We start from the raw sequence: 12,310 nt of genomic DNA, 5'->3' as shown, positions 1-12,310 counted from the left end.
CTGAATTGGGATGCCCTGCCTGCTGTGTGCACTCTGGTAGGAATGGGGCCTGCCTCTTGGGGCATCCCTGGTCAGCAGTCAGTGAGGCGTGTCTACACTAATGGCTGCCCCCATTGATGATCTCCACCCAGCCCGGGTGCAGGGAGCAGGAGCGGCAGCGGGGGAGAGGCGAGAGATGTTGGGTCCAGATTTGGACGCTGTGAGCATGGTGTCTCTGTGGACACCCGACTGGAAGTGACCTTTGGCAGATGGTGTTAGAGGTTTAAACCTTAGTAGCAATCAGGGCTGGAGAGAAAGTGGGGGGTAAGTCAGAAGGTAGAGGACCCCCCCCACCAAAAGGTCACTGTGGTGCTATGGATAGAGTGCTGGTTCAAATCCCAGTTCACCACTTGGGCAAATGAAGTTGCTCCACTGCACCTATTGTCTTACCTGTAAATTAAGGCTAAAAATACCCTCTTCCTAGAGTGAGATTAAATGAGATAATATGGGGGGGGGCAGGTGTGACAATGCCCCCACAGAAGACATGTTCCTCAGATGGTTCCTAGGGCTATTTCATGTTGGGGAGTACACAGTGGAACCCATAACTGGACTGAGAGACACCCCTTCTCAGCAGCAGGGGTCAGAAAATGTCCCCATGGACCTTAGAAGAAAGTGTGGAGTGTGGAGCTCCAGCCTGCCATGTCTCTGAAGGCCAGCTGTGGCTGGTGCTAAAGTAGCCAAACATTTAAAAACTGACACATGTTGCCAGTCACTGATTGGAACACTAACACCCTCGACAAGCATGAGCTTACTGTGTCTGAGTCTGGAAGCTCCTCACCCCTCAAGGGGGCTTACGTCATGTCACCTGCTCTGGGAAGCCATCCACCTACCCTCCCACCTTGTTGTCACTTGTGAGCACATCTGTCTATCTCTCCATGGCTAAACTGCACTCCCTGAGGACATCTCTTCACTCCTCCTCAGCATCCAGCAAGCGTCTGGTACATAAAAGGGAGATAAAGTTCCGGGTTGCTTTTCCTTTTAAAGAGGAAAGGTGGGTCCAATTGAGCCTGGTTAGGCTCAATCTGACCAGCAGAGGGCGCAAGAGCCATTGAAGATGCAGAAGAAGGGGGTGAAGCCTCCACATGAGCAAGATTTCCTGGAAATTCTTTTAGCAAGTAACACATTTATAATAGCTATTTTTCTGTCATATTCTTTCCCTTTGCCTATTCCTTTCAGGATTTGTCACTTGGCAGCTGCAAAGGCCTGCAAAGGCTCAGGGCTTGGGAAACTCCCAGAAAGTCAAGGCTGCAGCCCCCTTGTCCAATCCACATTTCAACAGCTGGAGAGGATTTAGCTGGAATTGAGAGGAGATGGGAAAGGACGGCCCTGGAGGGAGCACTCACACCCTTGATGGCCTTTGACCTTCCAGGGCTGCCAGCCAGGTCACTGGCCTCTCAGCAGCTGGGGTTGTCCAGAGGAATCAGCCTTTAGCGTCTGTTAGGGCTGCCACGGAAGAGAGTGAGTGTACTGTCACCAGGATTATGCAAGGAGCTGGAAAGTAGGGGTGAACGATTCCTACTCTAAAGACTATTGTGGGATTAAATGAGATGATGGTTGTAAAGCATCCAACTCAGTGTCCAAACATATTAGTATCAGGAAGATTTTAAATTGTTGAGAATTCTGACATGGGAGTAGGAAATGAACTTGATGATTTGTGTTTCTAAGGCCCCAATACTGCAAAACTAATGGGTGCTTTCATGGAAAAAAGTTTAAACATTTAAAAAAATAAGGTAACACTTCTGATATGGAAGTGCACATATTTGTGCAATCAGAAGAATTGAATCTAGACTAGGAATTGGTAACTATGGCCCACTGCCTGTTTTTGCATGGCCTATGAACTGAGAATGGTTTTCACATTTTTAAATGGTTGAACAAATAGAGATAAGAATAATATTTGTGACATAATGTTTTGTGAAAATTAGATGAAATTCAAGTTTTAGTGTGCATATAGAGCATGACTGACAAAGAGCCACATTCATTCCTTTACATATTACCTATGGCGGCATTCATGCTGCAGGGCAGAGTGGAGGTGCTGCACCTGAGCTATATGGACCACAAAGCCTAAAATATGTACTTACCTGGCCCCTTACAGAAAAAAATTTTCAACCCCTGATCTAGGCTGTTGAAACTGGCAAGAAGAAGTTCATCCAATTCACCCCCTCTTGTTTTTTTCATTTTGGGAAACTGACGCTTAGACAGGGAATGGGCTTGCATCATGGGTTCCTTGTGTGCCCTGCATGGCATTTGGGCATTTGCAAGCAGGGCCTCTGTGCCCATTTCTGGCACTGAGGGGCATGTGCAAAATGGTGCAGGAAGCACAGGTGTGTGTGGATGTGCACCAAGCTCCCGGACCCTTTATCTCACTCAGACCAGCAGGAGAAGAAGGACTGGACTGGAGCCCAGGGATCAGAGGCTGGGTCTGGCCTGGCATCTAAGGAATGAGGTGACTGTGCCTTCTCTGTGTCCCCTTTAGACCCCCTTGCCCCCTCTCCCCAGTACTCAGGGGGAGAAAGGACTTCTGTGTTAGGGAAGACAGATGCAAATGTGAATTCCCTCTTGAAAGGGGCAATATGATCTGCCCTCACACCTGCTGTTGGAAGACACCCTGGAAAAGATGTGCCCCCCTCGCCTGGCTGGGGGGACAGGTCCAGGGCCTTTTGCCTCACCCAGCTTTGCCACCCAGTCTGCCCACCTGGCTGGGAGGAGACTGTGTCCCAAGTACATAGCCCACATAAGCCTCAGAGGGCTCTGCAACCAGCACCTGGAGGTCCCTTGGTGAGTACAAGGCCCCTGCCCTTATTAGGAGGAAGATAGACTGGGACGTGGGCGTCCTTCTGACTAAAGAAAACAGGGAAAGGGAGAGCAAAGCAGCAGGGAAGAAGAGAACCAGAGCCCAACTGAAGACGGAGAAGCAGGCAGAGGAAGGCAAGTTAAAGAAGAAAGGGGGTAAACAGATGGAAGGAGGGAAGAGAGAAAGGAGAGCAAAGAAGGAAGGGAAAGAAAAAGAAAGAAAAGCAAAGCTCGAGCCCTTTTCATGAACCTTGCCCATCCGTCTGGCTGGAGGGACAGGTCTCCGTCATGGGGTCTCTCCTTTTCTACAGTGTCGCCGAGGCCAGTCCCGCGGCTTCAGGAGGGCAGTGACGTGGGCTAGTGGACACCTGCCGGGATGGGGCGGCCAGCACTGACCCTCTCTCTCTCTGAAGGCCAGAAGGGCTTGGAGCCTGAACTGGGGTCCCTGACTGGTGCCCGAGCGGGAGTCGGACCCAGCCTCCTGGTCCTGGCACCCGTGTCCCCGGAGCACAGCGCCCTTGTCTCAGGGCACGTTCTGGAAGGACCCGCACACGCCACCGGGAGAAGCCCAAAGGAGTTCCCCGGGCTGCCCACATACGGCCTCGGTATCCGCGCGCAGCAGCTCCTGAGCAAGCCTTGGGGCCCCAGCGAGCCGAGGCACCCGCGGTCACTACTTCCCGGCCCTGGGTGTGGACTCGGGTGCCGCTATTTCTCACGACTACTAGGAACCAAGGTAGCTGCCAAAGCTTCCGGGCCAGGCTGAAATGCCTGGGAGTGGGGGGAGGGGTGTGGTGCAGAATGGGCCGGGGTCTGCGCTGTGACCAGCAGGATCGCTTTGGGTTTCTGGGGGCATCAAAAACTGGGTCATAGCTACGTCAAGGCAATTACTACCTACCTATGGATCTATCTTTTAAAGCTCACACTTCTAAAGAAAATCACACATTAAAAATTAGCTACAAAACAAAAATAAAGTAACTATTTCCAAAGGAACAAATTTGTAAATTACTTGAAGAGGGAGAATTTGAAAGGGAGAGAGAGGGATGTGTCTCAGGGTGCTGTCCCAAAACACGCTTTGAGCCCCGAGCTCACAGGTGTTTGAAATGATTCAAAACGAAAAGTCCACAAATGACTTCGAAATGTTCATAAAGGAAGGCGTCATTAGAGATCCATTTCGCCAAGGAGAAAGTGATTGTGCGGTCACTGGGAGATGTGACTTGCGAGCGTGGAGACGGAATAATTTTATAACCTCGAGATTTTCCGTTTTGAAGGCAAGACAGATGTCGGCAGTCTTGGATCCAGACACTAGCAGCAAGAACTAGCACGGGCCTCAGACCGAACGATACGGTCCCGGCCGAGTGCAGGTGGCTTCCTTCTGGCATTGCCCACGGAGACCGAGCCGGTGCGCCCGCCTGAGAGCCACCGCCTCCAGCGCCAGCCTGCCCTGGGCCGGGGACAATCAGAAGCGACAGCTTACAGAAAGAAGCGAGTGGAGGATAACCTTCGTTCCGGGCGCTGACCGTGCGCGTCCTCATAGGGGAGGCCCGGCACAGGGCGTGGGGCGTGGGGGCAGGGACAGCGAAGCCCTTCGGGGCTCGGTTTCCCGGTCTGTCAACTGGGGGTGGGGGGAGGTGTAGGACTCCCCGTTGGCAGCTTCTGGACGGTTGCACCCGGAGGTGAGTGGACCGGTCCAGAAGAAACCGCCCCTTGGTTCACATCCCCAACTCTGCTTTGCCAAGTAGGATACAAACCCTCGACGACTGGGAGAGGGGACGAACGAAAAAGGGCCGGGGTTGGGTGGGTGCTGGAGGGGGAGCTGGGCCCAGAACACTCCAGGTAATGCAGAAGCACCCAGACCTTGGCCATCAACCTTGCCCAGGCCTGCCCACATCCGGACTCAGCTTCCCCATCTGTACAATTGTTCGGGGACCCCTTCGCCCAATCGGCTGCAGAAACCGACCCGGAGGCGCTAGGGGAGGAGGAGGGCTTAGGTGGAGGAGGAGAAGTTCTGGAACCTGCATGCCTGGCCTGAGAGGGTTCGATTAAGGAGGGAGGTAACCCTCTCCCTCGCGTTGCCCCTCCAACGCGGCCGTGGGGTCTGAGGAGCAGGGCAGCGGTGGGGAGGGGGCCTCACCCGGCGTCCGGTCGGCGCCGAGAACCCCTGCCGCCCGAAGCCCCTCGCCGCCTGGCCGCCGGTGAGGGCGGCTGGCCGCGGGCGCTGAGGTCACCTTTTCCACTGCGCCCGCCGAGAGCGGACGGTTTCCGGGATTTTCGAGGCGGCAACGGCAACGGCAGCTGGAGGCCCGGGCTGGGTCCCAGGAGCTGGGCACGGCGGCTGCGCCTCTGGGGTGGCGATTGCAGGGCTGGGACCTCGGGAGAGGCCCTGAGGCCCCGTCGCCCGGGGTGCGGGGGGCTTTCTTCTCTGGGCCTCTGTTCCCGCAGGGAGGAGGGACCCCTCTCTCTGGGAATCCTTTCCCAGCCAACAATGCTGCAATTCCCGAGCAGAGGAGGCCCTGCTGCTGTTTTGAGCATTTTTTTCGCCTAAAAGGGGTTTATCTGTAGATCTGCTTTGGGATCACGCGGTGCACAGACAGCCCGGGACGGGGAGATCAGAGGCCTCCCCACCAAGGGGAGGGCCTTGAGGGGTGACAGGGTGGACCCGGCTCTCTTAGCCCTTCGGACCCCAATGCTCCAGGGCATTCCCCAAAAGAGCCCTGGGGCCTCATTCCCAGCAGATGCCACTGCTCAGCCCTCAGCCTCAGCCACAGGGAACTATCCCAAGGAGCTGAGGGGAAGCACTCTGACCACTCAGCACCTGTGAAATAGGGTGGGGGCTGGACAGCACTGGTCTTCTGACTCCCAAAAATCTAGAGGTGAGGCCTCAATCCTGAAAATAACCTCCTACCCCTAAACCTGACCCAGGACTGGGGACAAAATGGATTTGGTGAGAGCGGATCAATGTGATTCCCAAGTCCTCTGATCTGGGTCCTGAGCTCCCATGTGGAGGACCTGAGACCTTCAGGGAGGCAATTGTGTGGAGCAGAGATGGTTCAAAACCAGATGGCTTCAGTCAGGGGCCCAAATAGGAGGTGAAGGAATGGAGTGGGGGTGGCTGGGCCTAACCCTCACAGCAGACTAGGCTATGCCCTCAGGAAGATGTGGAAGGGAGGAGGAGGAGGAGAAAGAGATGGCCAGTGGGCCCTACTGGGTGGAGGGAGGTGAGAGAAAAATGGGCCCCATACCATATATACAGGGAGCAATAGAAAACAAACCCTGCTCACTGTGGCCCCTGGGCCAGTACTTTCTTTCTCCTGGGCCTTAGTTTCACCATCTGAGAAAGTAGGTGGTTGGACTGGGTGACACCCAAGCACCTATCTAGGGAGGGGTCCCAGCTGGACTGCCCAAGGCTCCAGGAGACACTGGCTTTTCTCTGTTTGCCGGGTGGCTGCTGGGCCAACAGAGGTGGCACAGACCCACCCCTGTCTGTCTACCTCCTACTGGGATAGAGGCCTGCCTAGTATGGGATACCATCACTCTTAGTAGGTCCCACACTGTCCCCTTCTGAGGAGCTATGTGACTCACAAGATCACCCACACATGGAGCACCTAGAGGCCACCTTTCAGTTCTGATGATGGCAGGGAGGTTCAGAAAGGTGCAGCCCTGGCTGAAGTCACTCAGCATCTAGCGGGAGAGGCAGCTGGGCTCTTAGAGACTCTGGTAAGACATTCTCTTTGTCCCTATGGACAATGAGTCTTGGGCATCTCCCAGTCCACACAGGGTCTGGGGCAGGTGCCAGGGTCTCACCACTAGCAGCTGGAGCTACAGAAGATGCACCATCTTGGGGTGGGGCAGGGCCATGGGTGTGGTAGATCCTGTTTTTCAGAGGTGACCACTGAGGCTTCAGGCAGAGCTCATATGGGAAGAAGTGGCCCAGGACCCCAGTTGAGGGACTCCCGATGGGCAGGAGGAGAGGGACAGGCACCCTCCCCAGTATCCTGGGGACACCCATCCATCTCTACTGACACCCCACCCTCCTTGCCTGGACAAACTATATACTCCTCCTTAACAGACCCTGTGGAGCCCATGGGGACAGCCCCCCCCCCACCACCACTAAGTGCTCACAGCCTCCCTGGAGCCAACTGTCAGCATCTTCTCAGCGACAGGTAAGGAGACTGAGGTCCAGAATGGGGCAGTGGCTTGCCTCGAGTGGCATCGCCAAAGAGATGAACTCAGCGGAGAGTTGAGCTCTGGGATTGTTCACCCCACGACTTGGACTTATATTCCCCCAATGATGAAGAGGGGGAGCTAGCAAAGCCTCTGGCCTTCCTCAGTCACATTGGGGACTTTACAGTTCAGAGAGGAGGCAGGTCACACCAGAGTTTATCCCCAGACTCCCAGGGTACCCTGTGGCTTCTCACCCAGCTCCACCCAGTACTGGTTTTCTCTGATGCTCCAAAACTGCGAAAAGGCAAAGTTGCAGGCTTTCCTTGTCCTGGCATCCATCTCTTGCTAGAACTAGAGGAACACAACCCAGTCCACAGCGTCTAGGGTTGTGTAGATATGTCCACATACCACTTGGTAATACAAGCAAATTCTGGCTGGAGAAATTTGCCTCTCAGGGCAGTTCAGGAGAAATGAGGCGGTACCTGGTAAACTGAGGCACAGATGAGGCTACTACCCTGCGAGTTGCACCCGACCCACTGCTGCACTCCTTCCCCGGGCGGGCGGCCCTGCATCCTGGCACGGAGGCTGAGCACCGCCAACCCCTCTCCAGCCGAGCTTCGGGGTCTCTGCCTCTCCTCCTCCCGATCTTTCCGGGGCTCCCTAAACCCTGCCCAGGCCGCTCGCCTTGATAGCTGTCCCATCTCTTTCTTAACTGCCCCCTCTTTCTGTCCTGCTTGCCTCTGTGCTCTCCGGCACGTCAGGGCCCGCTGACTCCCGCGCCTCTGTCGGTTGCTCTCTGCGCACGTCTCGGTGTCCCTGGCACCCTCACGTCACTGTCTCGCATCTTGTGTGGCCCTCGCTGTCTCGCTGTAGACCCTCTCTCACCTCTCTCTCGATCCCTCAGCTCCCATCCCTGGGGGTCTCGTCTCCCGAGCTCTCCGGCTCGATCCTTCTTGGGCGTGCGCTCCGCTGGGTCTCCCTCTGTCTGGGACGGTCGGCCCCTCTCCCGGCCCCCTCCCTCCTGCCACCCTCCCATCTCTGGCCCTCCCTCGGGCTCGGCCTGGGGGGTGGGGGGCGGCGACGCGGGGCGGGGCGGCCGGGCGGGGCGGGGCGGTGACGCGGGGCCGGCGGGGCTAGAGGCGCGGCAGAGTGGGGCGGGGGCGCAGTCCCGGGTCCGACCGGCCGAGCCCCACGCGCCCCGCCCGCGCCCTGTGCCTCCGCCCGGCCGGCCGGCGGGGGAGGGGGCATGAACCGGCGCCCGCGCGCCGCCCGGATCTGCGGGCCGGCCTAGACCCCCGCGCGGGCGCCGCGCCCCGCCGCTGCCGCCGCCAAGCCCCGGGGCGCCGCGATGCAGCGGCCGGGTGAGCCGGGCGCAGCACGCTTCGGCCCGCCCGAGGGCTGCGCCGACCACCGGCCGCACCGCTACCGCAGCTTCATGATCGAGGAAATCCTCACTGAGCCTCCGGGGCCCAAGGGCGCCGCTCCTGCCGCCGCCGCAGCCGCCGCGGGCGAGCTGCTCAAGTTCGGCGTGCAGGCTCTGCTGGCGGCCCGGCCCTTCCACAGCCACCTGGGTACGTGCGGGGCCTGGGGCCGCGGGGCGCTGGCCGGGCTCGGCGGGAGGAAGCGAGCCGCGGCGTCTCCCGGACGCAGCTCCGGGAACGCAGGCCCCCGACCGTTCCCTCCGCGCGCTCCCGGCGGGGAAGCAAAGGGGGCAGGCGCTGGGCCGCGCAGAAGCCAGGCCTCGTGCCCGTGGGCCAGGCCTGCCGGGAGGGCATTCGCTCTCTTCTTCACTGCGACCCTGCGGTTTCCAGCCCCGTGGAGTCCAGGCCCGGGGACCCGAGCCCGCATCCCCATCGTGGGCGCTGGACCAGACTGCTAATGTCAGACTTCGGGTCAAAGCGACCTCAGGCCGCGGGCGCCTGGGCCTTCCCACAGAGAGCTGGCTGGGAGTGGCCGCGGCTGCCCAAGCCGGGAAAGCCGGACCTTTGGGAAAGAGGCCCGTGTCTCCGAGTGCTATGCTGGGGGCTGACGCTGGCCCGAGCCAGCCCGGAGTCTCCCAGAGCCCGGGGTCTCAGGCTGGCGACGAACCGACCTGTGCTGTAGCACAGAGCCCCTTGGGCCTTGCCTGGGGACAAGAGGCTTGTTTGTGAGCTGCTGCCCGAATGGCCCTTCTGCTCCAGGTCGGCTGCGCCTTGGCAGAGCTTGAACCAGCAACTCAGGCTTTTTCTGTCCCTTTCGGTTCTCTTCTTTCCTTGTCGGGGCCCTGCCTTGACCTGCCGTGCCCTCTCCACTGCACCCCTTCTTCTGGCCTTTCCCCGTCTCTCTCCAACCGGCCTCTCTCAGTGGGGTGGGTCTGCCCTTCCTTTCTCACCTTCCCCCAATCCTTTCTCCCCTCTGGGCTCTCTCCTCATATTCACCCGCACATCTTGCCTGGGCGCTTCCCGACTCCATCGGGGCTAGCACTCACTGGTAGCAAGATGCCTATCTGGGCAGGGAGCCCTCCTACATTCTAGCGTGACCTCAGCCCAGGGAGCCGACTTCCTCCACATCCAGTGACCCTCCAGCCAGTGCTCCACCTGCCTGGGGGGCAGCAGGGCCAGTTTGTTCGTTTTGAGTCCAATCTCTGCTGCCTTTTGCCTCCAGCTGCACTGTTAATAATTCGTTTGAAGCGGGCAAAAAAAATCGTTTAGGACTAATGAAAACTGAAACGTCTTCGTGGGGAAGAGTCTAAACGGAGAAAACAGGAAGAACAAATTTCCCATATCTTGGGGTGCTTTGGAATTTCCGGGAAGCGCCCAACTTCACCCCTTCTGACAACCCGCTGTCTGCCCCTCAGAATTGGCTGTTTTGCCCTGCGCAGAAGAGCAGATGTACTTACTCCACTGAAACTCCCCCCCCCAATGCAGCAAAGCCTATTTAGTTGGGGCAAACGCTTATTTTCCTAACTCTGTGCTGTTTTTTCTTGGTTTCCCTTTTCCGTGACACATACTCTATGTGTTTGGGAACTTCGACCTTGTTCATTGAGAATCCTGAAATCTCAGAGCAGCTGGGGCCTGGGGAATGCCAGGCAGATCCCGGGTGGGGGAGGTCCCCTTACCAGACTCTGGGGACCCTGGCGTTGAGGAGGCTCAGCCTAGGTGCCTGGCGCAAATCTCTCACTTCTCGGCCAGCACGAAGGTTTTGCGTTGGGGTCACCGGCTGAGAGAGAGCTCTCGGCTAGGGCGCATGGTGCGAGGATCTCCAGGAGGAGGAGCAAGGCCCGAGCTCACCCGGCTCCCCACTCTCTCCCCGCAGCCGTGCTGAAGGCCGAGCAGGCGGCGGTGTTTAAGTTCCCGCTGGCGCCGCTTGGCTGCTCCGGGTTGGGCTCGGCGCTGCTTGCCGCGGGGCCTGGGCTGCCCGGCGCTGCCGGCGCGCCGCACCTGCCGCTCGAGCTACAGCTCCGCGGGAAGCTGGAGGCGCCTGGCGCCGGGGAGCCGGGCACCAAGGCCAAGAAGGGGCGTCGGAGCCGCACTGTGTTCACCGAGCTGCAGCTGATGGGCCTAGAGAAACGCTTCGAGAAGCAGAAGTACCTCTCCACGCCCGACAGGTAGCGCGGGGCCAGGCTAAGCCCAGCGGGTAAGGGGGGGGGGCTGCTTGCCCTGCTGAGGGTGCACCCCGCTCTTTCCAGAATAGATCTCGCCGAGTCCCTGGGTCTGAGCCAGTTGCAGGTGAAGACGTGGTACCAGAATCGAAGGATGAAGTGGAAGAAAATAGTGAGTGTTTTTGTGGCATTCTGTGCCCTCTATTTGCGGCCGTGCCCCTGTAGCCTTCAAGAGCTGCTCCACCATGGAGACTTATGCCCAACCCTCCCGATTCCCTCGGTGCCTGGTGCCCAGAGGGACCCTCTCTGCTCTGTCCCACTGGGTGTCCTAGCCCAACTCCTTTCGTGCTCCCTGATCCCTCAGGATTCCTGGAAGCCTTGAACCCCTCTGCCGGACGCTCTGGTCCCTTTTCCCTAGCAACGCTCAGACAAATGGCCGCCATTTCCCGGGGGCTAGGCGCGGCCTCGAATGGCCTCGTTGGGCTCTTCAGGCCCTGCCTGGGCACAGGGCGCGGGGGTCCCCGGCCCAGACCCAGCTCACCGCGGTGCCGCCCGTCTCCCGCGCAGGTGCTGCAGGGCGGCGGTCTGGAGTCTCCAACCAAGCCCAAGGGGAGGCCCAAGAAGAACTCCATCCCCACGAGCGAACAGCTCACGGAGCAGGAGCGCGCCAAGGAGGCGGAGAAGCCGGCGGAGGCGCCGGGCGAGGCCGGCGACCGGAGCCACGAGGACTGAGCGCGGCAGAGGGTTCCGGCCCAGGGAACCCCAGCGCAGTCCGCGGCCCCCATAACCCGCCGGAAGCCGCGAGTCGGCCCTTCTGCGTCCACGCCGTTTGCTTTCTAAACTTTTTATTATTACCTTGAATGCGGACATTTAGGGGCCAAACAAGGAAGGACAGACCCTGAAGCCAAACCCGTGCGCTCGCGGGCCCTAGCCTGGAAACACGTCCAGCGCGGCGGAAGGTCGCCTCCTCTCGGAGCTCCCCATCGCCAGGCGCTCCACGAGCATTCACGCCCCGATCCTATCCTGCACCCCCCACTCGCCTCGGGCCGGCCCCCTGGGCCCGGACGCCTCCAGGCACACACCCGCTTCTGCGCGTCGGGGGACCCCGCGGCCCGGCGCAGGCCACCACGGCCCGAGATGGCGCCCGGACAACCCGACGTCGCTGGGGCCCCTACCCCTCTCTTACGAAGACGGTGATTTTTTTCCAATAAAATATTTTATGACACAGCGGGACTTGATGGGGGGGGGGGGGTTTCTGAATCTGCGACGTTGGCGGGGTGGGGACGCGGCGAGGTAAGAGGGACACGCACAGTGTCTTCTGAAACATCCTTTCCCCGGGCTACGTGGACTCGAGCCGTGACCTGCTCCACCTGGCCCGGGTCGTGCACGCAGGCAGCTCGGTCGCTGTAGGATCCTAGGAATCATTCCACTCTGGGCATGAGGGCCACTCTGAACCTCCTGCCCTTCCTTCTCAGCCCAGGGCACTTCGGACAGTAGCAACCGGGCTACACATTTGTCGCCAGCCCGAGCGCACCGCGGCGCTCACTCCGGAAGTTGCCCGGGGCTGAGAGCCGCCTCCTGTTGTTGGTTCAGTCTCATGGGACTTTAAGGACTAAATGCGAGATCCTTGAGATTGTACCGGCCAGCCCTTCCTGAGGCCTACGGGAAACCAAGGACTCGGGGTTTGCACAGAGGCCGGCCACCATCAGCAGCTCCAGTCTGCAGAGGCGCCTGCCTGCC

The 12,310-nt window shown here is 59.1% G+C and overlaps 1 protein-coding gene across 1 annotated transcript; it reads left to right on the top strand.

The window, feature by feature from the left end:
* The first annotated feature begins 8,338 nt into the window (after positions 1 to 8,338).
* BARX1 (BARX homeobox 1) lies at positions 8,339 to 11,626 on the top strand. The gene is made up of 4 exons (XM_059071784.2): positions 8,339 to 8,561; positions 10,285 to 10,576; positions 10,658 to 10,742; positions 11,138 to 11,626. Exons 1-4 carry the CDS (start codon positions 8,339 to 8,341, stop codon positions 11,300 to 11,302), a joined length of 765 nt encoding a protein of 254 aa, XP_058927767.1. The 3' UTR covers positions 11,303 to 11,626.
* The last annotated feature ends 684 nt before the right edge of the window (positions 11,627 to 12,310 follow it).

Source organism: Kogia breviceps, chromosome 8, assembly GCF_026419965.1.
Source record: "Kogia breviceps isolate mKogBre1 chromosome 8, mKogBre1 haplotype 1, whole genome shotgun sequence".
In the NCBI taxonomy this organism is placed as follows: domain Eukaryota; kingdom Metazoa; phylum Chordata; class Mammalia; order Artiodactyla; family Physeteridae; genus Kogia; species Kogia breviceps.
This window is presented reverse-complemented; position numbering and strand designations above follow the sequence as displayed.